The 26100-nt window shown below is 53.7% G+C and overlaps 1 protein-coding gene across 3 annotated transcripts in view; it reads right to left on the reverse strand.

The window, feature by feature from the left end:
- HOMER2 (homer scaffold protein 2) overlaps positions 1 to 26100 on the reverse strand; it is a 72726-nt gene that overhangs the window by 29556 nt on the left and 17070 nt on the right. For all 3 annotated transcript variants that reach the window (XM_057494769.1, XM_057494768.1, XM_036931810.2), the window contains exon 2: positions 3836 to 3992. In XM_057494769.1, coding sequence (XP_057350752.1) covers positions 3836 to 3992 — 157 coding nt within the window. The remainder of the gene's footprint in view (positions 1 to 3835; positions 3993 to 26100) is intronic.

The following is a 26100-nucleotide window of genomic DNA, read 5'->3' on the forward strand; positions in this document are numbered from 1 at the left end:
CTTGCCCTCGGCGAGGGCAGGTTCCCTAAGGCTGGCGATGATTAACCCGGACCGCAAGAGGCCGGCAGCACAGTGAGGCGGGAGGGGCTGTGGCCGAGTCAGCAAAAGTCCTGGGAACGCGGCTTCTTCATGGCGGAGCTGGGCCGCTCTGCCCGGAAGCTCACACACATCAGGCGCTGCTGGTGGTGCGAGGGCTCCCCTCGGTTCCCCGGGGGGGCTGGAAGCTGGGCGAGGACATCCCTGGTGACACTCGGAGGGGCCGGCTCGCCTGGCCGTGCCCCTGCCCCCCGTCCGGTGGAGGCTGCGCCCCAGTTGCAGGCCTGGAGCAGATGTGGCCAGGCCTGCCCTCACTGCCCACACAGCCCCCACCTGCCTCCGTGGCGCCGCCCCCTCGGCTTGGTGCTGGGACTCCGCAGCTGGGCCGGGCCTGGGCCCAGACCTCCGGGAGGGCCCACCTGGCTCCACATAACCCAGCGCTGGGGCGACACACCACAGTATTCCCACCCTGCGGTGTCTCTGGCAGCAGTGGGGGTGACAGGTGAAATGTTTCCCCAGAGAAGGAAACACCTTCGTGATTCTGGAAGAATGAAGAACCATCTGGGCACAGATTTATCCTGGGGTGACAGCACCGACCGCTCTAGTGGGAGAGAGAGGCCTTCCGTGCGTTCTGTCCCAGGCAGAGCCTGACGGACGCTGGGCTGGGGCAGGGACTGCGGTGGGGTGATGGCTGCGAAGGCTGCCGGCCGCCCCTGCTCCCTCCCTGGGGAGCCTGTGCCCCCAGCCCGTGGTGGCAGACGCCCTCCAGCTCCCTCCATGCCAGCGATCTGCTCCTGAAGCGCATCCACGCCTTCACTGGGAGGGAGGGGCAGGGCAGGTCTCCGGGGCCAGCCCACAGCCGCCTCAGGGGGGACAGCTGGCCCAGGAGCACCAAGCGGAGGTCCTCGGTCATGGGCTTGATGTGGCCAGGCCGAGACAGAGGCAGGACCGGGGCCCCAGAGCTGCTCAAGGCCAGAAGGCTAGCCCGTGGGCCAAGACACAGCCCCAGAGGCTAAGGGCACCTGGCCATCTGCCACCTCAGACGGATCAACACTGGGATCAAAGGCCTAAACCAGAGCGGGGTCGTCCCACCCCGCGGAACACAGTGGGGGGGCCCAGGCGGGGGTGGGAGTGACAGACAGGACGCTGCAAGGGCGGGCATTGGCCCAGCTCAGCGCACGCACGGCGCCGCTTCCAGGCCCTCGGCAGGACGGGGGCCGTGTGGGTCGTCCAGGAGGGCAGGAGCTGGGGCTGGAGAGTTCAGGCACAGCCATGGGTGAGGAGAGGCAGGCGCAGGGGCCAGGCCCCTGCAGTAGCTGCTACCCCCTGGGACACCTCCTCCTGGCCCACCTGCCTGTGCAGCAGCTGGAGGCTTGGGACCCGATCTGGACCAGGGCCGCTCCCCAGCTGGAGCAAGCGCCCGGCAGGGCTGGGGTGCTGCGGGGCCCCTGGCTGATGCTCTGTGCTCCAGTTCTCAGAGCGGGAACCTTGCCCCACCCCAGCCCTGCGTGCCAGCCACAGAAACTAAACAACTAAGGTGGCTACATCCCCACCCCTGGCTTCTGACCCCTCGAGACACTCCCTTCCAGAGAACCTGGCGCACCAAGGTCCTGTGTGCAGGGCCAAGCGGGCTCCAGGGGCCCGGGGAGGCCAGGTGCCCCAGGAGGGGAGGCCCAAGATCTGAAGTGCAGTGGCGCCCCATGGCCTAGGTCTCCGATTCCCACTTTGATGGATCCCCAGCACTGAGCCTGAATTACCTCTGATCTGCAGCGAGGGGGCTGGGCCGCCTCCTACACCCACCTGCCCTCTTACAGGCAGTCGGTCTGGCTTGGACCCAACTGCTCCGGCAGCCTTCTGCAACTGCACAGCCACACAATCTGGGGACTGGCAGTTTGACAAATGGCTGGAAGCCCAGCTAATAGGACGGAAACACCTTCCCTATGAAAGTCATTTTATCTACACTTAAGCCCAATATAGCCTTGGATATCTCAACTGACGAGAGCGCAAACCACCTCAAGAATGGCAGACAAACCGACAGAATCTACAGATAAAAGAAAGCGGGGCAGCTTCCTCATTGCCCATCAGAACGGCTGACAAGAGTCAAGGCAATTCCAGCTCGAAAGCACAGAGAAGGGAAGTGATAATACAACTGTGGTATTGCCCTGTCTCCCAGAAGGAGGAGGAGAGAGGCACCTTTCAGATATTCACTCATCAAACACGAGGTGCCTACTGTGTGCCGGCGCTTTCACACTTCCTTAGAGCGCACCACAACCCAGCCTTACTGTCCTGCTGGCTTCGATGAGAAGGCCGGTTCCTGGGTCCCCTGAGATGTGCTCACCAGCCCAGGAGATGCGCACAGGCTGCCCGATGTGGGGTCGGGACTCACTACCAGCCAGGGGAAGGCCCGCTCCGCCCGCAGAGCTGGGAGCTGGTATGGAGGCGAAACACAGAGGTGGAGCCCTTGAGGACGGGCTGGAAGCAGACGTCGGCGCTGAGAGCAGGGAGGCCAGGGGGCCCAGCAGGCGGAGATCTCACGCCTTTCCTGGGCGACCTTCCGATGGGGGCTTCTCTGTGCCTTCTGCTCTGTGGCTGGGGGGCGTCCAGGGGAGGAGAAGCCTACACCCCGGCCCCCATCTACTTCCCAGCCCCCAAAGGCCCTGCTGCCACCTGCGAGGAATGCTGGCCCGAGGCAGAGGCAGGATACACTGGTGGGAGGGGAGACCCTGGTCAGGCCACCAGAAGGCCCCAGCAAGGCTGCCCAAGGACACCCGAGACATCGGGCACCAACGCGAGACTCTGCAAAGGCAGAGTCAGCCGACCCACAGAAGAGGGGGTGAGCCTGTGCTTTCGTGTTTTCTTTCTTTCTTTTTTAGCTCAAATGACTGGGATATGAATATGGGGACCTGGTTTAGAGCGCAAATAGTGGAATTCCATTTCAGATACACTGAATTTCTGCTGATAGGAAATAACCCCTGTAAAAAGTCCAATGGGATGAGCAGAGGTTAAAAACCTCGAAGAAATTATAAAACATCAAATCTTTTACCTTTTTTTTTTTTGGCAACCTCGGTGATGCCTCTGCTGGTATCCCTTCTTTATTCTGCTCCCATGACAACAGGGCAAAAATATCAAGGAATACAGCAGGTATGAAAGCACCAGGACAAAATTAATTTCAAGAAATACGCCAAAACCATTTAATAAAATTCAACTCCTGCACATAGTAACAACGAAACCACACTAGTTATAACACCCAGTGTTGTCAAGGGTACGGCAAACTGTCATTCTCATCCATTCTGGATGAAAGAACCCTCTGGAAAGCAATTTGGCAAGATCCATCGAGAGCCAGGAAGTGTCGATACCCTGACCTATATTATTTCCAGAAATCTAGACTAAGGAAATAACCAAAAGAAAGCAATAATACAAAACATACAAAAGAGGGTATTTCTTGCAATGAAGATGATCATTATCTATAATAGTAAAAAAATCAGAAACCACTTAAATATCTAACCAAAAGGGGAGAGCTTAAGAATGTTAGAGGCCCTTTGTGGAACTATTACAGAGATATTAAAGTCCTAGTTATGAGGATAATGTGGTAAACGGGAAAGATTTTTTTTTTCCATTTGCCATACTTTTAAGTGAAAAAAGTAGGATGTGTGAATATACTGACATTAAACAACAATATCTGTGCTAAGGGGGCAGGATTTGGGATGAGTCCTTTTCCCTCCACTTTTCAAATGTATCATATTGCTTTTGAGGAAAAGCAAGCAGCAGAGAATGTGAAAACGGGCCGGCGGGGCCGTACCTTGGCTCCGTCCACACTGATGATCCGATAGCTGTTCCTCGTGACATCGTAGAAGTAGGAGACAGTGACCGCCTGCTTGCTTGCGGGCACCCAGTTCTTCTTGGTGCTGGGGTCGATCTGGAAGACGTGTGCTCGGGTGGTGAAGATGGGCTGTTCTCTGCAAGGGGAGAGACAGGTGCACGGCTTTATGTGGGGTTCTTGATTCCTGAACCTCCTTCTGCCCCCCCGGAGATTTCAACGGCTCTGGGGAAAGATGCATATGTACCAAGGCAACTGGGATAAGGAAAAGGAAAAGAACAGAGGAGAAGAGACACCGGCAGGGTAGTCACTGAGACAGTACCCTGTGGTATTGTTGGGCTGCAGGGGGACTGGCCTCACAAGCAATCTGCTTACAAGGCACTCCTTGGCCAGTGTTTTTGCCTCCCGGCAAGTGTCCTGTTCTTTTTCTGACATCCTGGTGGCGTTTTTAGATTTTGCAGCAAGTTGATTTGTGGGCATTCTACAATAATTTCAAGATTTTGCAATCCATTTGCAACTCCCTATTACATTTCTATTAAGTACCTCTCAAATTCACAGCATTTTATGAATGATGCATCCATTCATAATCGACCACGCCTTAAAACTTGGATGTTTCCAACTCATAAGCCTTTTGAGGCTTATGTAGAATTCCCCAAATGCATCCCTTTTGCTATCTTGCTTCTGTACCGCTGTTGCTTTTTCACTCTGCATGCCTGTAAATTCTTAATGTGATTGTTGACCAAGTTAGCACATTATCTATGTTTCTTTCTGTTGAGTGGGGAATTAACCAGATCCTGACAATAAGCATTAAGAGATAAGGCAGATGGAGAAAAATCTCAATGGATTTCATTGCATTTCATATTTTAAGGTGTCTGCTTCACAAGATGAAATAGACACATTACCAAATATATTTTTGAAGAAAGGGGCTTAGGCACCCTAGTTCACAAAACCTTTTAAGTGTTCAAAATAAGATAAAATAGGGGGGAAAAAATCCAACAGAATGTATATAATCCTATCATTCCTAAGATTCTACTGATTTAATAAGCACTTATTAGAGTAAAAATTAAATCCAAAGTAATGTAGACAAATCAATTTTCTAACTCTGTACAATGTCAAACAGATGACATAAAAGGACACCCAAGTGGATAAAAAAAAAATCAAAAGAGAAAAGTGAATTTTAAGTGTTCAGGTCTCCAGATGGAGTGGTTTTAGGTAAAGCGGCCTTTGAACCCACCCTGCCTATAGAAGGCTCACTATTGGAAAGAAGGCTATTTCTTAAGAAAAAAACATTTTCCTGGGAAAGCAATTGACTATTTGAGCCTCATGCAAGGGCTACCAAATAATACCATGAGTACCAGCATCATCCATCAGTTGTGGTATAGAGAGATGCACAAACTTCTCCAGGACTGTTTCTCTGGATGAACAAAAGCCAAGGGCTCTTCTTTCAAGCTCCGCGCAGCTGTTTCCAGAGGCCAGCTTTCCAGAGAATGGACAGACCAGCACTCCTGGTCCCCCAAATCATCCCTTCTAGGTCCCGGGAGCAGGACCAGTGCCCCTGGGCATGTGGGTTACTAGGACACTCTCACTGTAATTTCCCACATCTGCTGTTAAGAGGGGCAGCCCATGGGGGAGTGCGCTGTGCACATGCAAAGAGCCCTCCTGATCAAGGCCACCTGGGGGAGTCTGATGTCCGGATCTCCCCGCTGGACTCCTGCCAGCCCAGGTGCCATATCTGCAAATCATCTAATATAGCGCCAGAAAGGAAAACACTTGCTCATGTGGAATTTCCTTGCATATGTAAGGCAACAGAGTGACTGAAAGGGCAGTTTGAAGAATCGCATAATGCAACATGGACAAATATGGAATCAAAAGAACATGGTAAAGGGGCTGGGATGTCATGGTGTGAGCAGGGTTACACAAGGCTGTCACTTCTGTCTTGCTGACAAATTCTCCCAACTGCTTCGCTCTTGCTGGCTTTGATGAAGCAAGTTGTCATGTTGCTGTGCCCCCTTTGCAGGAGCTGAGGCTGGTCTCCAGCCAACAGCCAGGGAGGAACTGAGGCCCTTAGTCCAACGTGCCTGGAGGGACTGAAATTCTGCCAAAAGCAAAGCGGATCTTCCCACAGTTGAGCCTCCAGATGAGACCCCAGCCCTGCCAGATGCCTTAATGGCACCTCCTGAGACCCTCAAGCAGAGGGCCCCCTAAGTTATGCCCACAGTCGTGAGCCACAGAGTGCTCTGTTCCAAGTGGCTAAGTTTGTGGCAATTTGTTACACAGCAATAGATAACTAATACACTGACCTCCACAGAAAGTGTTCTACACGCCAAGCAAACTGTATACATCCTCACTTAATCCTCTGGACAGGGCTGTGAGTGCACCCCACACAGAAAATTGAGGGTCAAGGGATGATTTTAGGCCAGACAATGAATCTTTACGTCTTTATGAGCAAAATCAGAGTACTCTACAAATGGTACCACAAAATTCAGAAATGCAGGCCCTCTACTCTGAAAGAGCATCTTGTCTCACCTGAGAAAGTTCAAGAGCTGGAACTAGGACACAGAAGTCAGTTCCTGTCAGTGTGCAAATCAGTATAAATAGAAAAACACGAGAGAAGCAGAACTTTCCAACCCAGGAGGCCGCTTTCCTCCCCAGCAGGGAGAAGCTGAAGAGAGTGCGCATCAGAGGACGGAAACTACCTTCAGACCCGATTTCATTCTCCTGCCTCTGGTGTTTGATGCTGAGGGAGTGTATTGGAAACGCACTCCCATTCCTTCTTCGGTGCTTTAAATAGAAAGCAGATGTTTCCGGATGGCAAAACGGTTCTAAAGGCAGACAATATAACCCATGTTCCCTCGCGTGGTCTTTTTAGAACTGAATAAACACCAATTGCTGCTCATTGAACACATTTTGGAACCTGACAGTAATTGTCCCCAAGAATAATTAGACACTTTGTGTAACATATGCACATTTGGAATGGGAAAACCATTCAGCAGAGAGACCACTCCTGCTTTGAATGATTTCTGGCTCCCTGTAAAATGATTCTGCAAAGAACTGGCATGACTACTTTTTGTAGAAAATAAAGCAAAAATGATGCTTTAGTTTATTATAATCCTTCTGTTGCAATGCACAGCTTCACGCTTTTTCTGGTACGAACCTGTAAGACTTTACAATTCTTATTATTCCTACTTCTATTTTATTTGAATGAGAACAACCATCCAGACTTTATGTTATAGCCACTTAAATAGTTTCAAAGTCTCTGTGAGATGCCCATGTTAGTTTACCTGCCTTGAGTCTTGAACACCTGCAGACCAGGAGAGAGGTGCGCCTGGCCTCGACGGGAAGACACTGCCCACCAGCATCAGAGGCCTTCCCCGGCTCGCCCCTCGTGGGACCAGGACCAGGTGCCTCAGAATGACCTGCAGGCCCCTGCCCCTCACCACACGGGCTTTGCCGCCTTCCTCCAGCACTTCCGAGCCGCCTGCATTTGCCACTGTCCGTGCCTGTGCCTGTCACTGGGCCTGCAAGTCCCTCCCCTTGGCTGGCCGGGAGAGCTCCTGTTCGTCACCGAGTCCCCTCGCAGAACCGTGGGATGGCTCATCTGTGCTCTCAGGATGCAGGCCCTGGCCTGAGCACCCGTCACAAGGGACCGGAAGTGTGGGCTCACCTGGCCCCTGTTCCTCATTCTCGATGGCTCACGGACCCCTAGCTGACAGGGTCGAACCCCCAGAGCCTGGGGCAGAGTGGGAAAGAAGGGAGATAATGGACAAAATGCTCTTGTGGTCTTTCTCCCACGCAAAGAATCTAATTCATGAGCATATTGTGGTTCTATGTGAATACAAAATTCCCTAATAAATACACATACACCCCCATAATGACTATAACATGATAATGTTATTGTTATTTGTAGGTAGTAGGATCGCACATCTATAACACCCATGAAAACCAGCTGAAAAGGTGAATATGAATATGAATATAAAAGCTCAGTAAGGTGGCTAAGTTTAAAATCACTAATAGAAAATATAATCAATAAGCCTTCCTATACACACAAACACCCAGAGGGAAAACATAATGGATTTCTAAAGTTCCCATTTACAGTGAAAACCAAAGATACAATTTCTAGGAATCTAAGAAGTATGCAAGATCTGTATTTAAAAAAAAATAACTTCTAAGAAGCAAAAGAAAACTCGAATAAGACATGTCCTGTTCTTAAAGGGCAAAGGTCAATATGAAGGTGTCACTTACCCCTAAATTAATACTTCACATTTAGCACAATACAAATGTCAGCAGGATTATTTTTAGAATCAGGGTTATTCGTGTGGAAAACTCACTACAGGAAGATGGCCAAGAGAAGTCGGAAAACGAGGAGCCATGGGAGGGTCAGCCAGGTCAGATGGTGAAATATGGTGTTATGAAGTCACAGCAAATGAAATAAGGCAGGACTAGCAAATAAATAGACTAATGGAACAGAACAGAGTCCGGAAATAGAAGCCCAGGGAACTACGTGCGTGGTGCGGGCGGTAGTGCCCGACAGTGGGGACACAGACATCACCCCACAAGCCCTGAACAACAGTGGGTCAGCAGCTGCCCGGGGAAAACCCACCGGGCTGGACCTCAGCCAGGAGCGCACCTCCCGCCTCGTCTGAGCGCCTCCGGGGTCACAGCAGGTCCACACTGTCCGAGAGATTCCCGCCTGCCCACAGCTGCCCAACTAACAAACACGGTAATTGACAGGTTTCACTCGTCGCATTTCTCACAGGTTCCCCTCCTCCCCTGACTGGGGCTTCCCTTGTGGGGTCACACTGACATCAGAGGATGGGCCGAGACAGTGGCCCTGCTGAACGCTGGCTGGGCTCCTTAGTGACACCACCGCACACCCTCGGCCTCGGCTTTCGGGCCTCTCCGCACACCTTCGCCGCGCCATGAGGTGAGGTGCCAGGGCTGGCTTGCAGGCGGAGGGCTGCCCCAGCGAGGCCCTCAGACCCGCTTCCAGGGGCTTGGCAAAGGGTGGGAAGGGGTGGCGGTTCCCGAGTTGTGGGTGGGGATCCGACAGGAGAGGTGGCCTCAGAAAGGCAAAGCCGGTGGGGAAGGCCCCCACATGCGTGCGTCAGGCGGGGCGGGGGGCTTTCCTGGGGATGCAGGGGAGGGAAACCAACTGTGGGAGGCCAGACCAAGGCCAGGATCAAGGGTAGAAATGAAACTCACCAGGGTGACAACTGAGACGGACATGGGGGAGGCTCTGGGCACAGGCAGTGCCCTCTGTGTCCTTCTGGGTGCTGGTCACACGACTGTGCTCGCTCACCGAGCGGCACACTTACGATTTATACATGCACTTTGCCCTATGTATGTTATATGACATATAAAACACTAAAGCATTTAAAAATACATACACAAGTGACAAAAATGAGGATACCCCAGAAATAAGCTGGATTCAAGAACTATAAACAAAACCGCCACCTTCCCAGCAGCAACGCAAAGTGGTCTCAGGTTCAAATGCGCCTCCATCCCCGTGGGAAACCCTCCTCCTCCTCCGCCCACCATCGGCCTCCCCCAGCTCAGAACCTGGCAGGTGAGGGGGAAATGGCTCTCCAGGTGGCAGAGGAGAACTCAGAGACCAGCCACTGTGTGGCTCCTGGAGGGGGCGGCAGCAGATGAGGCCACGGGCCGGGTGCCACGCTAAGGAAACTGGTCTTTATCTTGGGGGCCACCACATCCCAGCTGTGCTCCATGGAAAATTTCTGTCAAAGCTATTTCCTCTTCCAAATGCATTCCAAGAAATACACGTGTATGAAAAATGTCAGATGCACTTGGATGGTTGTTCTCACAACTGTGTGGTGTCACCCTGACAGAATGGCGTTCTCTACCTGGTCACACCAGACCTGTGCCACCCACTGTCACCTGAGCTGCACACAGGTGTGCGACCAGCACGTACGGACTGGACCTCACATGGACAGACACCTGCTTGCAGTGTTTCACCTGTGCAACATATCTTGTCTTAAGATTTCCAGATGTCCAGGACTTTATTCCATCTGTGGCGTATCAGACTTTACACTATCAAAACCCTGAATATATGATGAAAAAAGGGAGTTTTAAACAAAAAAACAGAGTTTTATGATACACATACTGTGGACACCAAGAGCCAAGAATCAGAATGTATCCAAATGAAGAACCAAGCTGGTGGCAAGCTGCTTAAGTCACGAAGGTGAACGGCTCCTGGGCCAGCTCGTTCAAGAGCACCCAGAATGTTGTCAAAGGCACAGGCCCGCTGTCTCGCTTTGCCGCGACACACCTGTGCGCAGAGGTTTGCATCACACTGCAACGACACAGAACGCAGAAGACTTGACGCCACGCCTGATGGGCGGATATGACTCGGCAGCATCATTCGTAACCCTACGCGGGCGTGACTGGCTGCCTGGTGGGACTGGAGAAGTCATGTTCTCAGTTCTAAATGTGGAGGGCTCTGTACTCACCTGCCGTACAAATAAAATGGGGAGGCTGGTGAGTGACCTCTGAAGGGTTCTGGGTTTCTTTGAGGGACAAAAATGTTCTAAAATTAGATTGTGTTGCTGGCTGCACAAACTCAGAATATAGTTTTAAAAACCCCCGTGAACTGTGGATTTTCTATAAGTGAATTGTAAGATTCGTGAGTTAGATCTCAGTAAAGCTGCTTTGTTGTTTTGGATTTGTCTTTAAAAATCAAGTGTGGAAGAGGATAGGGAGAAAAAAGGCTTAATGACCAAGTTTTCCTTGAGAGGAAGTTTGGGGCATGCTGCATGCCCCGGCCTGGGGAAGAGGAGATTCGTAGGCGAGTAGGATCCTTCATCGGGCCTGCTGGCCGGGCTGCAGGACTGGCCTGGACAGCCCACCGGAGCAGGCGCGAGAAGCCGCCCAGAGAGCCTGCAGGGTGGCGGGAGGCGGCAGCAGGGAGGCCCCCGCGGCGGGAAGGGGGCCTGCGGAGGCCGCAGCCCCCGCAGCACTGAGCCTCCGCGCCGCCCTCCCCTTCCCAGGAAGGGAAACAGTGGTGGACAAAGATTCAGCGGAGGCCCTGGAGGCTGTCGCCTCCGTGAGACCTTGGCCAAGTCGCTTCACACTGTGACACGGGGACGTTAATATAACTGCCTCAACGTTAATATGACTGTCAGGATTAACTGTGCAGAAGGCTTTTGTTATTAATAGCAACCTGTTAGAGGAATAGGACAACAGTTAATTATAGGTGCCGGTCCCTTTTCACCTAAGGCAGAGCCACTCACCCAAAGAGAGTCTATTTCTGTCGCCCTGTTATTACCCAATCAAATTAAAAAATCCTCAAAAAGAGTAATTGAGCTTTCATAATGAAGAGGTTTCCTTTTTAAAGTTTACAAAATTCAGAAGTCTGGGACTTGTTTTCTCCTTTACTGGTAAATCCGTGCTGGTTGTGGTAACCCGGCTTCACGGCTGGTCCTTCCCTTTCAGGCTCCTGAGTGGCTGTGAGGGGGATTCTAGGAGCAGTTCTAGGAGCCAACCCTTGTTAAGTGTACGGGTACCACTCTATGAACTGGGGCTTGGGGGAAAGAGCTATTTTTATTTTCCTGGGAATCACTCTTGTTTAAAAATAGAATGCGTGGCGTGACGAGGTGGGTCACTTGCCAAGTCAACTGTAGAAGGTGTAAAATGCAAAACCAGAGGTGCAGACGGACCTCAAGAGCGCTCGCAGTGCTTCCATTCACACTACCAGTTGGTCCCTCAGGCTAACGGATGTTATGTGTGCATTAATAAAACTGTATTTACAAAAAAAGGCTGTGAAGATAGAGTTGCCAGACATGGCACATGGGGGCACCAGAAATATATAGGGCTTTAAGTTCATTTTAAATTTCATATAAACAATGGATAATCTTAAAATTATTCTTACTGAGTTAGAATTCAGGCTCCCTAAAATTCACCATTAAAGTGTACAGTTCAGTGGTTTTTAGTTTATTCAGAGTGGTGTGACCCCCACCACCGTTTAATTTCTAGCATGTTCATTACCCCCCAAACCGCATACTCATTAGCAGCACCCCCATCTCCCCTCACCCAGCCCCAGGCAGCCAGTCACCTGCTTTCTGTCTCTGTAGATCTGCCTGTTCTGGACAATTCACATAAGTGGAATCCTACAATATGTGGCTTTCTGTGTCTGACCTTGTCACTGAGCATAATGTTTTCAGGGTTCACACATGTTCTGGTGTGTATCGACTTCATGCCTTCTTATGGCCGACTACTAGCCCGCTGTAGGGACAGACTCCATTTCATTTCTCAGTTCACCAGCTGAGGGACATCTGTATTGTTTCCACATCTGGCTATTATAAATAATGCTGTTATGCATATCCATGGACCGGATTCACGTAGACGTCTGTTTCTCTGGCTCTCAGGTACACACCCGGGGGTGGCATGGTTAGGTCCAAGGGTAGTTCTGTGTTTAACATTTCGGGGAACCCCAGGCTGATTTCCAAAGGGGCTGTGAACTCTGCTTTCCCACAGGCAGTGTACGAGGGTTCCGGTGCATCCACGTCCTCGCCATCCATCCCTGTCACTGTGGCCATTCCGACTGCAGCATCCCTGTGCGTGTGAAGTGGAGCCAAAACATTCAACACGTCTCTAGGGGAGCAACCCTGCACCTACCTGGAGGTGGCCGATGCCCGGGGTCAGCGGGGCGGGTGCCCGTGCAGGGCCTCCACTGCCTTTCTTGGGTAGCTGCCGTCCAAGGAAGGAATCCCACTTTGCTATTTCAGGGTCCTTTGTTAACAGGAGGATTTTTAAAAATGCTTTTAGAAAAACTGAAAACAAAGAACTGTTTTAGAGGAAAGAAAGGGGTCCAGCAAACAGCACGGTGGGAGGTTTTCTTATCTGGCAACCTTGGCAGATGGCAAACCTGTGGGTGGGGGGCAAGCCGCTTTCAAGACCAGGAGGGCGAACTACTGGGCACTCCATCCCCGGTTTGTCTGGAGTGGCCTGGGCGGAGCTAAGGCTTGGCATCCCTGGACCCCAGGACAGGTGGCCACAGCAGCCACCAGCACCCCAGAAGCATACGCCCTTTTCTCAGTGGGCTCTTAGTTACCCTGACCACCCTGCAGAGGCCTGGGCCACAAGAGGAAAGCTCCAGATTCTTCTAGAACTTCTCTCATGTAGCTGGAACCTCCTGGCTGCTCCTGGCCAATGGTGCCTGCCGGCAGGGCCTGAGACTCTGGCCCACCGCCCGGCGCACACGGCCTCCCCGCCCCACCGCCCTGGCTCTGCCACCTCATCCCGACAGCCACACTCTCTAGGGCCACCTTCCTAAAGCCACGGAAGCCCAGCTCAGGAGCGTCAGCAGCCGACAGGCAGCCGGGCGGTCCCATGGGCCAGCTCCCCGTGCCTCCGGCAGCAGTTCGTGCCACAGCTCCCCCGCCTGGGCCCCTTTCTCTGGACTCCCAGGCTCAGGGGCCTGCATGGCACAGTCCCTCAGCCCAGCCCCCCGGGAAGTCTCAGGCAACATCTCTTTTTTGATTATTTATTCAAAAAGTATGCTGGGCCTGTGGAAGAAAGTTTGATCCCTCCAAAAGTCACACATAGAATTTCCATATGATCCAGCAATTCCACATCCCGCTGCATATGCAAAAACACTGGGGCAGGGCTTCGAACAGACGCTTGTACATTAACGCTCACAGCACTGCTGGTCACGACAGCCACAAGGAAGGACAGAAGTGCCCACCAATGGACAGGAGGATACACTGAACAGGGCTTTTGCATTCGATGGAACAGCATTCAGACAGAAAAAGGAAATTCTGACACACGCACAAACCTTAAAGATATGTTCTGTGAAATAAGCCAGACACAAAAGGAGGAACACCATACGGCTGCACTTCATCAAATTCCTAGAGACAGAGGGTGAAGTGGTGGGTGCCAGGGGCTGGGGAAGGGGGCGTGGGGAGATCTTGCTCAGTGGGTACAGTTTCTGTTCAGGACGATGCCAAAGCTCTGGAAACGGACAGAGGCGACAGGCGCACAGCGTTGGGAAGGTTCTCCCTGCCGCTGAGCGGGAGGGGGTGTGCCGACACGGGCCTGGGCCACTGCAGAGACGGAGGATCATCGACCGCCTGCCGAACAGGTTCTGGGATGCGGTGGTGGCGGAGGCCCGACGCGTGAGGGACTTGCTGCCGCTGGACCGTGCATGTAAACACAGTGGAGGCGGGACATCTTGTATTATGTACGTTTTACCACAATAAACAAAGATTTAAAAAATCCAGTCTGCTAGTGCAGAATGCATCTATCTCTTTTACACAACTAACGGGTGTGACTTGACAGAATTCTCTGGGACGCAGTGTATCCTTAGCTCCCGAAAGCCCTGAAACTGACTGTACCCTCCTGAAGCCAGAGCTCCTGTTCTAGGCATCTGCCCAATAAACGAGGGCAGCAAAGGCACGCAGGCCGAGGAGCGGTCTGAGGAGTTGCTTGCTAGAGACGGATGGACAGACACACATACACACATACTACACACATGCGCATGCAGACACACACACATATACACATACAGACACACATCCACACATATCCACACACACACACGCACATCACCCTTATAAATACTCTAAATTCTCCAAAGTGCAGGGCTGGCTAACCCAAGTATAATATAATCACCCAAGAAAAAACATTCAGGCTTTAAAAATTGTAAGTATGTATTAATTAACATGGAAAGATGTTCCTTTTTTCTTTACCCATATTATGATTTATCCTCTGCTTTATTAGAGTCCAATGACTCACATCCAGAAGTAACCAAATAGGGAGACAAGTGCTGGTGAGCCCCGATATTGGCCCTTCCTCCTGAGCAGAGCCAGCTAGACCCCAAAGGACCTGACTGTCACTCCAGATCTCTTCAGAGAAAACAAAACAAAACAAAGGAAGAGGAAACCTCATAGGTTCCAGAATTCCCAAAAACCTCGCCAGCACTAGGATGGCGGATGTTAAGGACGTGGCATCAGGTGAAAAGAGGTTCAGAATGAGCATTGCGCTGGTGTCCTACTCTGACAAAGACGTAAACTGATACAAATATGCATCGACTTCACATACACTTACTATGCATGACCCAGCAGAGCTGTGCCGGGCACCAAGGGTGTCCCAGGGAGCCAGACAGCCACCATCTCTGCCCCGGAACTGGGGGCTCCAGACCTGTGCCCGAGCACCTGCATGTGCATGGAAAAGGGTGCGGGGTGGTGACCACATGGCTGCGCCTCCCTGTGGTGGGGGGACAACAGGTTTATCCACTGCGTGCAGAGTGAGGTCAGTGAACCTCGCCACAGTGTGAAGTTGTGTCTGGGTGGGGGAGAGGCCAGTGTCTCTTCCTTCCCAAGCTCCAGGTCACATGTACAGCCACCTGGATCAAATAAGACAGGTGTGAGGGGGCCCCACACCCACGGCTGACAGAGAGACAGGTAGGTGCTCTCGAGAACTTTTGTAAAGCCTGGTGCCTCCACACGCACACACACACACACAGACACACACACACACGCTACAGCACAGATCAAGGTTATGGTCTCCTAGGCGCACACTCAGCTCCAAACCCATCAGGTTGTAGATGTTAAATGCGTAGTTTTCTGTATGTCAATTCAACCAATGAGGTGGTTTAATCATGAGTCGGGACAGCAAGGGAACCAAGTGAGGATGGTGAGTGGGACGCCCACGGCCCTGAGCCCCCGAGGCGCCCTGGCGGGGTCTCTCCAAGCCGTCAGCTGTCTGGGAAAAGCCAGAGGCCGCAGTTTGGGTTGTTGCGTAAGCTTGTTTCTAACTCACAGTCAACCCACTGGTCCCACACCTTATGACCAAGCAGCAGCCATTTATTATGTGCATCTTCCCTGTGGACCCACTTATTGAAAGATTCTGGCTAACCAGGCAGTATTTGTGAAAGGATAATTTGTTTTCTCATTTCTTTGTCGACCAAAGTCACATATAATAGCCAAATAGCTTTCTAATCAGTATGGCTTCACCCAGGTGGCCTCAAGACTTGATAGGATTCCAGCCAAAGACGAAGCCATGCTAGTTACCAGCTCTAGCAGCCTGGAAGTGGGTCACCTGTCCTTTGTCTCAGGGAGACAATGAAGCAGCACAGGCACCTGCCCCTGCTCCCAGGTCCCCGGTGGGAACAGCCGGAGGAGCCACTTGCCGTGGCCCCAGGTCCCTGCACGTGACACTGAGACGTATGCACGAAGCTCACAGGATCTGTCCCTGTGGGACACAAACAAATCTCAGCATATGTAAGGGAGAAGTGATGTGTTTAGAATTTAATAGTATGAGTTTGAGGCTCTGTATGTCTCAAGGGAAGGAAACCTAGTAAATAAAGACAAACCCATTACTCTAGAGTCCCGGTGGGTTTACTGCGAGGCACAGAAGTTGTGCCCCCACACGGACCCTTTCCATGCTGCAGCGTCACCCGCACAGCACACCCAAAATATTTGCGCTACTGAATCTGGCTCCGATGTGGTGTGGAAATGACAGCACATGTGCCCACCAGGTACAACTCCTTTCTGTAATCGCCCACATGCCAAGGACAAAGGGTAATCTGCTCACCTGGTCCAAATGGACCGGGGGTGGGGTGGGGCGCAGAGCAGGCCTCCTCCAGTCCCTGGGACAGCGGAGGCTGGAGCTCGGCAGGCCCAGGCCAGCCTGGTCCCGCTGGACCGTACGCCATGTGCTCCGTGGAGCGGCTGACAGAGGGGTCTTGGGAACCCGGGCTGAGAGCAGGTAGGGCTGCTGGTGCCCAGGGTCACCCGCACATCCTGGACGTCTACACCCATGAGAGCCCTCCGAGCATCTGCTTGGCCCTCGGAGCAGTGATGACTGAGACGCTGTCCCCCCCAACCTGCTTCCTGCTGGTGATCGCAGGTGAGTCCTAGACAGCCAGCACCCGAGGGTACCGGTGCTCAGGCCAGGGGCTGTTGGGCTTGGGGATGGCAGCCGGCGGTCTCGGCCAGGGACCTAGGGCAGCCTGATCTCGCTGGGACAGTCCGTAGCCGCGGGGCAGGACGCCATGCCGCTCGGACGCCCCTCCCACTGGGGCCCTATTTCCCTGCTCTACCCGAATACCGGGCCCCTCCTTGGCAGGGGGCAGGGTGGCCCACAGGGGCTTGCTTGTTCCGCGGTCCTCCCATGCTCATCTCCACAGCTTCAAGAACCGTGTCGACGGGACGATGCCCAGAGTAGCCCTCCAGCCCACGTGCCTGTCCTGGGCTCGGCGCCCACGACTTACCTGCCTGCAGCCCTACTGCAGTGACGCCCACTGCCGCACCTGTAGTGGAAACCTAAAGCCTCCTGCCAGCCTACGGCGGGTCTGTGTCCTCTCCCAGCGGCGTCCTCAACGCCCAGCAAATGGCTGCACAGTTCAGAACTCTGACGTTGTCAATCACAGTATGTGCACAAGACACGTGCACACAAATTCTGTCAAATAACATCTGGCAGAGAGCAGATACCCAGAAGGCATCTTGAGCAAGAAGTGGCTTTTTCTCCTTTGTACATGGCCGTCCTGGGCTGGGAGTGAGTAGCCTGCTGACAGGGCATCTCCTCGGCCCCCGGGGCCAGAGCAGAGCCTGTTGTGTGTTACCGGTGTGCTACACACATACTTCCTATGTGTCCACGACATTAGAAAGACTGAGAAACGCCAACCTCAATGGCAACAACAGCCTCCTGTTGCTGGAGCCTTACTGTCAGCACATGAATAAGCTCAGGTTTCTCCCATTTGTACCAGACTGCAAGTCAGCATGCCTGCCTCACCCAGCACCCCCTCTGCCCACAGGCCCCTGCTCAGGGGCAGCTCAAGGCTGCCTGCCCATACACACCAGGAGGACCACAGGTGGGCTGGCTGTTGGCCACGGGCCCAGCACAGGAGGAGGACAGCCCAGACGAGCCACTCAACCACCTCCCTCCAGAATTTGGCCACCGTTCTTGCACTCAGGGCCCCTCCACATTAGACATATTTACCCATTACTCATATAACAAAGCAAAGAGGCTTCATGGACCAACTGACCTCTGATTCCCTCATTATTTACAAAAAGGTCAACCAGACGTAAGTGGAATGTGCAGTACCAGGAAGAGGTAAGTCAATAGCTGAATACAATAGAGGGCTGTGTGACCGGTATAGACGGGAACATTATTCTGACTATGTAAATATTGTCCCTGCAGAGCCAAGTGGTTCCTTTCTGCACAGTGTCAATGTCAAGAGCCAAGGGCTCCTCTGAGGAGAGGTTCCTGGCATTAAGGTCCAAGGGAAGCTGTTGTCGCACTCTCCCGGCTGCCGAGAAGCTGGACGGCGTGCTTCCTATTTGGAGTAGAGTGTGCGTGGGGCCGTTTCATGTTCTGTGGAGTTTTCCTATCGGGAAAGGAAGCAGCCCCCCTTGCTGTACCCTCGCGTCCTCCACTCTTCATTCTGTCCTTCCTGGGCTCAGGGCCAGTCTGTCCTGAAGGCGCGGTCCTGTGCCCAGATGGCTGAGTGTGTTTGTTTCCTAGGGCTGCTGAGACAAATCGCCACTGACCTGGTGACGCAGGAACTTACTCTCTCCCGTGCGGAGGCAGGAAGCCTGAAATCAGCTCCACCGGGCTGAAACCAAGGTGTTTGGTGGGCTGCGCTCCCTCCGGGGCTCCAGGGAAGAATCTATTCCTGGCCATCCCAGCTCCCGGGGCCGCCACCTCCCCCTGCAGAGCCTGCGGCTCAGCTCCGTCCAGGCTGTCTCTGCTGAGGCCCCCTCCCCTGCTCTCTCCTGCACCAGTAAATCTCCTCCTGCCCCTCCCTCTGAAAGGCGCTCGCCACTGTTAGCGGGGCCACCGGGATAACCGAGGACAGTCTCCCAGCTCAAGAGCCTCACCGTAATCACACCGGCCAAGCCTTTTCCCCATGTAAGGTCACATTTACAGGATCCCGAGGTCAGGGCCTAGGATCTAGGGGAGACATCGTTCAGGCAGCCACGCTGGATGTAGAAGAATGTCTTCAGTGATCACAAAGTGCTTTTCCTGAGCGCCCTGCAGGCCTGCTTCGCTGTTGTCTTGCATCCACCACAGCCGAGAACCTCATTTGCTTGCTCTTCCTCTTCCTGACGAGCTGGAGTGTCCCCGTTTGCACCCCAGCTGGTCTCACCTGGTGCCCTGGCTCCGTGCACACCCACCCAAGCCGGCTCCGGGCCAGACCAAGGCAGACTTCGTCCCGGAACGCCAGCGCCCACACTCCCTGCCCCGCCTCTGCCCGCGATTCTCTTGCCCTCATTTTCCCCTAACAAACACCGCGCCCTTGGGAGCTTCAGCTGGAGTCCGGCTTCCTGCTGCCGCCCTGGCCAGGCCTTGAGCTCGCCCGGGAGGCACCCTGGGGTCCCACAGGGCAGACGGGCCCCACCTCCCGCCCCTGTGCCCCGTCCTGTGCTCTGGCTCCTGCGCTAGTCTCTGACATCCCATCCCTCCGCCTGCTGCTGCCAGTTCCCTCCCAGTCACTTTGCCATCACAGGATTACACGTTTAATACAATCTCCTCATTATCATTTTAATGGGTTCTGGAGAGGAAAGGTATAAGGAAGCACGGGCTGAATCTTCCATCTTCACTCTAAGTTAATCTCATTAGTTTTTCAGTGAATAACTTGCATATGCTTAAAAGATAACAGACATTCTAGTCTCAGCCCTTGTCCGCAGGCTCCTGTGGGGCCGCATGGCGGGGTTCCGCCTCACGCCCCACCTCCGACACACACACCTCCCCGCCTGAGCACCAGCTCCCACGACAGATCGGCTGGTGCAAGTTAAGGACATCGCAAACCCATAAGGGTTTCCTCTTTCCAGGACTTTTTAAAAAGCGAATTATTTCTGGGGCCTTCCCTATAATGTCAGAATACATGCACTGAGGCGCTAAACGAGAAGAATGCACAACTTTAAATCAAGAACATCTTGTGCTGGTTCCGTCAGGCCAAAGGCACCGTTTTACTCAAAAGCAAAGCCGGCTGATACATCCCTACTTTACAAAGACTCAAGGTTAAAAATAAACACAGGCATTTGAAGGAGCACAAAAATAGCTTGTGCCCGCAGCTCTGCAGAGCCCCATGGCACTAGGTGTGTGCTGGCACGGAAGGAGCCGAGAGAGGCCACGTTCAGTGGCCAGTGAGCCCTTGTGGACCTCAAACAGTAGCACATGAGGGAAGGGCGCATCTCTGTGCCTGAGCCCTTGTACTACGCTGTGCCAACCACAGCCCCTTCAAACCAACCACAGCGCCCACCCTGCCCAGCCGACTGCACGCGGGTTGTGAAGGCAGCCGCAGAACCGAAGCCCGCGTCTTACCCAGCCCTTGTCTCCCTCTGACTTTGTGGCCTCCTCCCAACAGTCCCTGTACCCAGCCTACAGGCTTAACAGATGCCCATGCTCACTCCACACCCATGCCGTCATGTGAGCTGTGCCCTCCTTCCAGAACGCCCCTCGCTCGTGTGCACGCCCACTCAGCCCACACCCCCCAGTCGGAATCCTATGTCCTTCAAGGCAGAGTGCACACCGGTCACCTCTTCCACCCCGGGCACCCTGCTCCGCCTGGAGACCGATCCCCTCCCTGGAGCCCAGCTCTGTACCTCCTTGGTGGCCCTCATACTCTGCCTTGTCTTTGGGAAGCCATAGGTGTGTTGTAGCCCCAAATTGGGCTGTAAGCCCCCTTGGGCGGGGATCAGGGCTCATTTCCAGAACTCCTGCAGTGCCTCTAAAGAGGAAACACGTGATGTTGTGGCCAAGAGTGCCGAACGAACTCAAGCTGCCAGGGGCCCAGGGGCCCAGCTGCTGGCTGGTGGGACCCTACACAGTTCCACAAGGCAAATAAGCAGGTCCTGTTGGACAGCAGTGGGCACCCGCTACAGCTGGTCTGCTAGGTAATGTGCCCCTCCCAGGCATGCACACCCTTGCACACGTGCGTGCACACGGGCATGCTGAGCTACCCTGACCCTCTCAGCTCCAGGCTGCACCAGGACAGCTGGAGGCCGGGCTTGCGGCTTGCCCACCAGTAGCCTCCCCCCTTTACCCCAGCGTGCTGCACAGATGACCCTTCCCACATGCCCTGTCTGGCCTGAAAGCGTTGCTCTGTCGGGCGGAGCTCAAGGGCCATGACTATGTCTTATGTGCCATGTCACAGCCACAGCCTGGCACCCAGAAAACATGTCTCAACAAAGGGGAGAGAGAGCAGGGTGCCCAGAGAACAGGAGGGGACAGGAGCCGACACCCAGGACAGGGCCTTCCACCTCGCTGTGCTTGCAAGGAAAGCATGCTGAGGATCGGCGGGTCTGCAGCAGACGGAACCAGGTGACGGGCAGACCAAGGAGTCTGAGTGCTGGGTGACAGGTGAGGATGAGTCCCAGGTGGGATTAAGAACTGGGTCTCCTATTGTTTCTTCTGTCCTTTGCTTGACTTTGAACAGAAGGAGGCGGCCAGCGGGTGTCAGACAGTGAGGTGCATGTGTGCTGGCCGGAGTCTGGCCCCCAAACGGCCCGTGCTTTTGCCTGTGCATCAAGGACATGGGGCCCATCGCTCCACAGGACCAGATGGCTCGTGCAGCTTCTCCCCATGTCATGTGCATCTTCTCCAAGTGCTCCGCTTCCAGCGTCCGTCCTCATCTCTTTCCATGCACACTGACGTCTTCAGGGCAATGAGCGTTCCTCTCCTGAGCGAGCTGCTATTTGAGAGGATGTCTTCTGGCTACACTGACATCCTCTCCTCCTAGGTCCCAGCAGCACAACCAGAAAGGTATTTATTTTCTGGAGGTTCTAGCATGTACCGATCGTCTGTCGGGTGCTGCCGTTGCACTGGGCACTGACATGCATCTCACCTATATTTCCCAACAACCTTGATAAATCAGAACCGGAATCTCATTTTACAGAGGAAAACAGAGAGCAGGGAAAGATGAACTTGCCCTAGGCCACACGCAGCCACGACATGAGAGTCACCTAAGCCACCTGCTCCCGGCTCCCTTCACGCCTGTCCTCGGCACGTCCCTGGCCCTGCACCTGTGCTCTACGGCGCCTCCCCTCAGCCCTTGGCTCGTGTGTCAGGCTGAAGTCCCCCGAGCTCAGCTGGCCTCTGGGCAAACGGGTCATCCCCCTCCATCTCTCACCAAGGCTGCCTTCCATCAGTATCCCCACAGCCCTTCCCAGAAGCCCAGCTGTCAGCAGAGAACCCACAAAATACCTCCTGAGCTCCCCAAACCTTCAAGTTCCTGCCCAGGGGTTCACAGCCCCTATCAGTGCCTCTCAGGCCTGTCTGGACCATGTTGATAGACTGACAGCAGGTTAGTACGATGTGGCCCCAGGCAGCAGCCGGCTCACCTGTGCCTGACAGCCAGCCCTCAGGTGGCACAGAGAATCTCCACCAGGCCTCCCCCGACCCCTGGCTCACTCTGCAGCCACCAACTGCTGAAAGGTGTCTTGCACAGCAACGCTAAGTGGACACCCTGGGAAGTCCCATGTTCCTAGCTCCTGTCCACACTCAGGCTGCACCTCCCCCCGAGGAGGCAGGCCTCCTTCTGGCGGTGTCGCCGCAGGCAGCCCCGGCTCCCTCTTGACCTCCTCGGGCCCACACCTGCGCGCCTGCCTCTCACATGGCTCATCAGCAGCAGAGCTCAGATCCTGCACCCAGCACTAATGTGTGGGCTTTTCCCTCCGGCTACCAGCAATTCTTGGGGACATCAGCTGGGTGTCTTGCGATTCAACTCAGTCCTGACACTACCTACTTGGAGAAAGCATCAGATCCTACAGGCTAAGGGCTTAGTCCCTCAAGCTGCCCCGTTTCAGACCCCAGTCTCAAGTCCAGGTTGTCATCTGGGCTGCGACCAGTTGGCTACAGACGGGAGGTTCCGGCAGCCCCCTCCTCGGGTTCCATTCATTTGCTGGAGCAAGCAGCTCACACACTCAGAAACATTTTACCTACTGATCAACAGTTTACTATAGAAGCGTGTAACTCAGGGACATCCCCATGGAAGAGATGCTCAGAGCAGGTACAGAGAAAGGGCCCGGAGCCCCCAGGCCCTCTCCGCGGGCACCACCCTCCCCGGTCTCCAGGGGCCACCAACGGGCAAGCTCTCTGAACTCTGTCCTCTGAGTTCTGGTGGAGGCTTTGCTGCTCAGGCCACCAACAACTGATTCCACCTGCAGCCCCTCTCCCCTCCCCGGAGGGGGATCCGGGACCCTGAAAATCCAGCCCTCTGATGTAAGGTTGTCTCCCCAGCAACCAGCCCCCTCACAGGTGCTTTCCGGAAGGGCCCTGGTTAGCACAGCAGAAAACAGCTCTCTGGCGCTAGGAGCTCTGGGCCAGGAACGGGGGGAAGCCCAGTGTTATTCCTTATTATAAGTCACCCTGTCGCAGCCTTCCTTCCAGGCCAGACGCGCCCTGCCCCGCCTCGGGCATCCATAAGGCTGCAGAGCGCCCAGCCCAGCGGACCGGGCTCTCCCTCCAGACAGCTCCCCTCGCCCCTCCCTAACCCCACCCGGGCTCTCCTGTGGTCTAGCCGTCAGCCCCCCTGCCCTGCACCCCCACCGCTCCTCTCTCCACGGTCACCTCCTGGGCCGCAGCCCCTCTCCCAGGCCACTCCCGTCTGGGTGCTCAGTCACTTACACACACACACACACACACACACACACACACACACACACCTTCCACCTGGCCTCCCAGCCGCCTGAATACACACACACACACACACACACACACACACACACACACACACACACACACACACACACACACACACACACACACACACACACACACACACACACACACACACACACACACACACACACACACACACACACACACACACACACACACACACACACACACACACACACACACACACACACACCTTCCACCTGGCCTCCCAGCCGCCTGAATCTCTCTCCTCTCCCCCTCCCTCCTCCAACTCCCTGTCATAACCTGTCATTTATCCAAAACCCCAACCGACTATAATCTTCACTTCATTCATCCCACTCTCTCTGCCACTGACACCCGCCCAACCCAGCCTCTGCTCCAAACACCTTTACCTGCCTGCTTCCCACGCAGCTTACCGCCTTCTAACATGCCAGCAAAGGGGAGCACACTACGTCACCCCAAAATACACTACTCTGCCATCGTGCCTATTTCGGTTAAAGATACTTGAGAAACAGCCAGTGCGGGAGTGACACCGCGACCCCCCTCTGCCCCTCTGAAAGCAGGGACAGCTCGCCCTGGGAAGGTCCCCTCCCCGGGACAGGGAGGGTGGAGGCACCCTTCCCACCGGAGACGGGAAATTCAAGACCCGGAAGGTGGAACGAACCAGCCTAGCCACTTCCTCGCGGATTTGCTACCCCCCAGGTCCAAGCCTCCTTATCCCGGCAGTGCTCCACAAATTCACTGTTTCTTTGTCTAAAAGGTATAAACGCTGCCCACTTCAGTCACCTCTCTGAGCCTCATATCCTTAGGGTTCCTGTACATATGAAATTAAATTTGTTTTTCTCCTCTTTGTCTTATTAGACCAGCCAAAGAACCTAGAAGGGAAAAGCTTCCCTCGCTTATACCATAAAATTTACTTACTTGTTATGTCTTAATTCATTGTGTGTCTCATTAGAATGTAAGCTTCAGGAAGGTGGAGATTCTTGTCCATCGGGTTCCCTGATGCTCATACTTGATACTAAACAAGTATTTATTGAATGAGTGAATTATAATTGTTTTTGCAATTACTCAATATCTGTTTCCTTGCGCCGTATAAGCTCTATGGGACAGGAGGCCAGTCCGTGCGGCCACTCCCGGAAGTAATGCCCAGGTTGGATGTAAGAAGGGCCTTGCCGGGCCAAATCGGCTGCTTGAGAGGGAACCCCCAGCTGGAACTCAGCTGTTCCCACGGGCTACAGCCTCGACACAGGTGCCCTAAATAAAGCTGTTGATTCTGAAGAGCCCGGGGATAAGCAGCAGAAGCCCTTAGACACAAAGATCTGAGCACATAGGTGGTTTCTGGCCCTGCTGTGCACATATTTGATACGGAGGCAACTCATTTTACCTGTTACCAATAAAAAGCTCCAGAGACCACCTGAACATTTTCATTCTCAAAACAGATTACCCAGAAGACCCTCAACCATGAACTCCTTCCAGCAAAACACACTTCCCAAGACCCCATCTGGGTGTCAGATCGTAACTTCGGTCTGTGGCATCCTCTCCAGGCGGCACCCATGATTCAGCAGGCTGGTTTCGCTATTAGTGGGCAGCAGATGTGCTCCAGGAAAAGGGACATGGAAATACACCAAACAATCCATTTTGGCAAGATGCACAAACAGAAACAAATTTCACTGCTTCAGAACCAGTCTGACCTCTCCTCTGGGATGCAGGGGCTTGAGACCCCGGACTTCTGGGGGGATAAAGTGCCATTTGACTGGGAAACCAGCCCGGAAAATCACCCCTGTACAGCACCCTCCCACGCAGCCAGGGGAGCCCCACTTTAGCAAAGCAGCCAGGACACTTTCCTAACAGAAAAAGGAAAAGAATTAAAAAAAAAAAAGAGCTCTCAGTACCCTTGAGGCCGACAACACAGACAACCATCCAAGGTGTGGACTGCTGACAAACAGGGAAAGATTCGGCTTCGTGGCACAAGGAGGGCGGCGACCTGGGCTCTGGGGGGCTAAGAGCCCTGCTCTGTGTCAAGACTGACACCATGTGCCTGAGCAGATGGACACCCAGCCCGACAGGCTGACCTACTGCAGACCTAGATTCCTATTAGGGGATCTGAACAATGTCTTAAGAGATGCGATCACCATGTAAGATTCAACAAGCGAAAGGACCAGGGAGAAACGGAGAGATGTAGGTTTTGCGCAAAACTCAGCAGGCTGTGCAAACAGCGTCAGAGCAACTCCCTGCTCCTGCCCCTGCTCTTTGAAAGGGGCCCTAACAGAACTTCCTTGAGGCCCATCTCTGCTTTCCTTTTAGACCTCAAGCTGTACTTTTGAAACATTGTTTTTTTCTTGGAATTGTAAGTCTCACAGGGTGTGATCCTCCGTGACTTGCCGCAGACAGACACGTATGACCCCATTCTGTGTCCTGGCTCTGCCACTCTAGCCACGTAAGCTCTCTGAACCCCACTTTCCTCATCCACAAAACAGGAAGCTTAAATGAAATAGTGCATATCAGTAATCAATAAATACTAGTTTTCTTCTATCTGGCAGAACTAACTCTCCTACAGAAACCAAGTAAGACACCACGATGTCCGTCTGCCACAACCGTATGTCTGTCCAGCATAACATTCTGTGGCT

Source organism: Manis pentadactyla, chromosome 18 (assembly GCF_030020395.1).
Source record: "Manis pentadactyla isolate mManPen7 chromosome 18, mManPen7.hap1, whole genome shotgun sequence".
In the NCBI taxonomy this organism is placed as follows: domain Eukaryota; kingdom Metazoa; phylum Chordata; class Mammalia; order Pholidota; family Manidae; genus Manis; species Manis pentadactyla.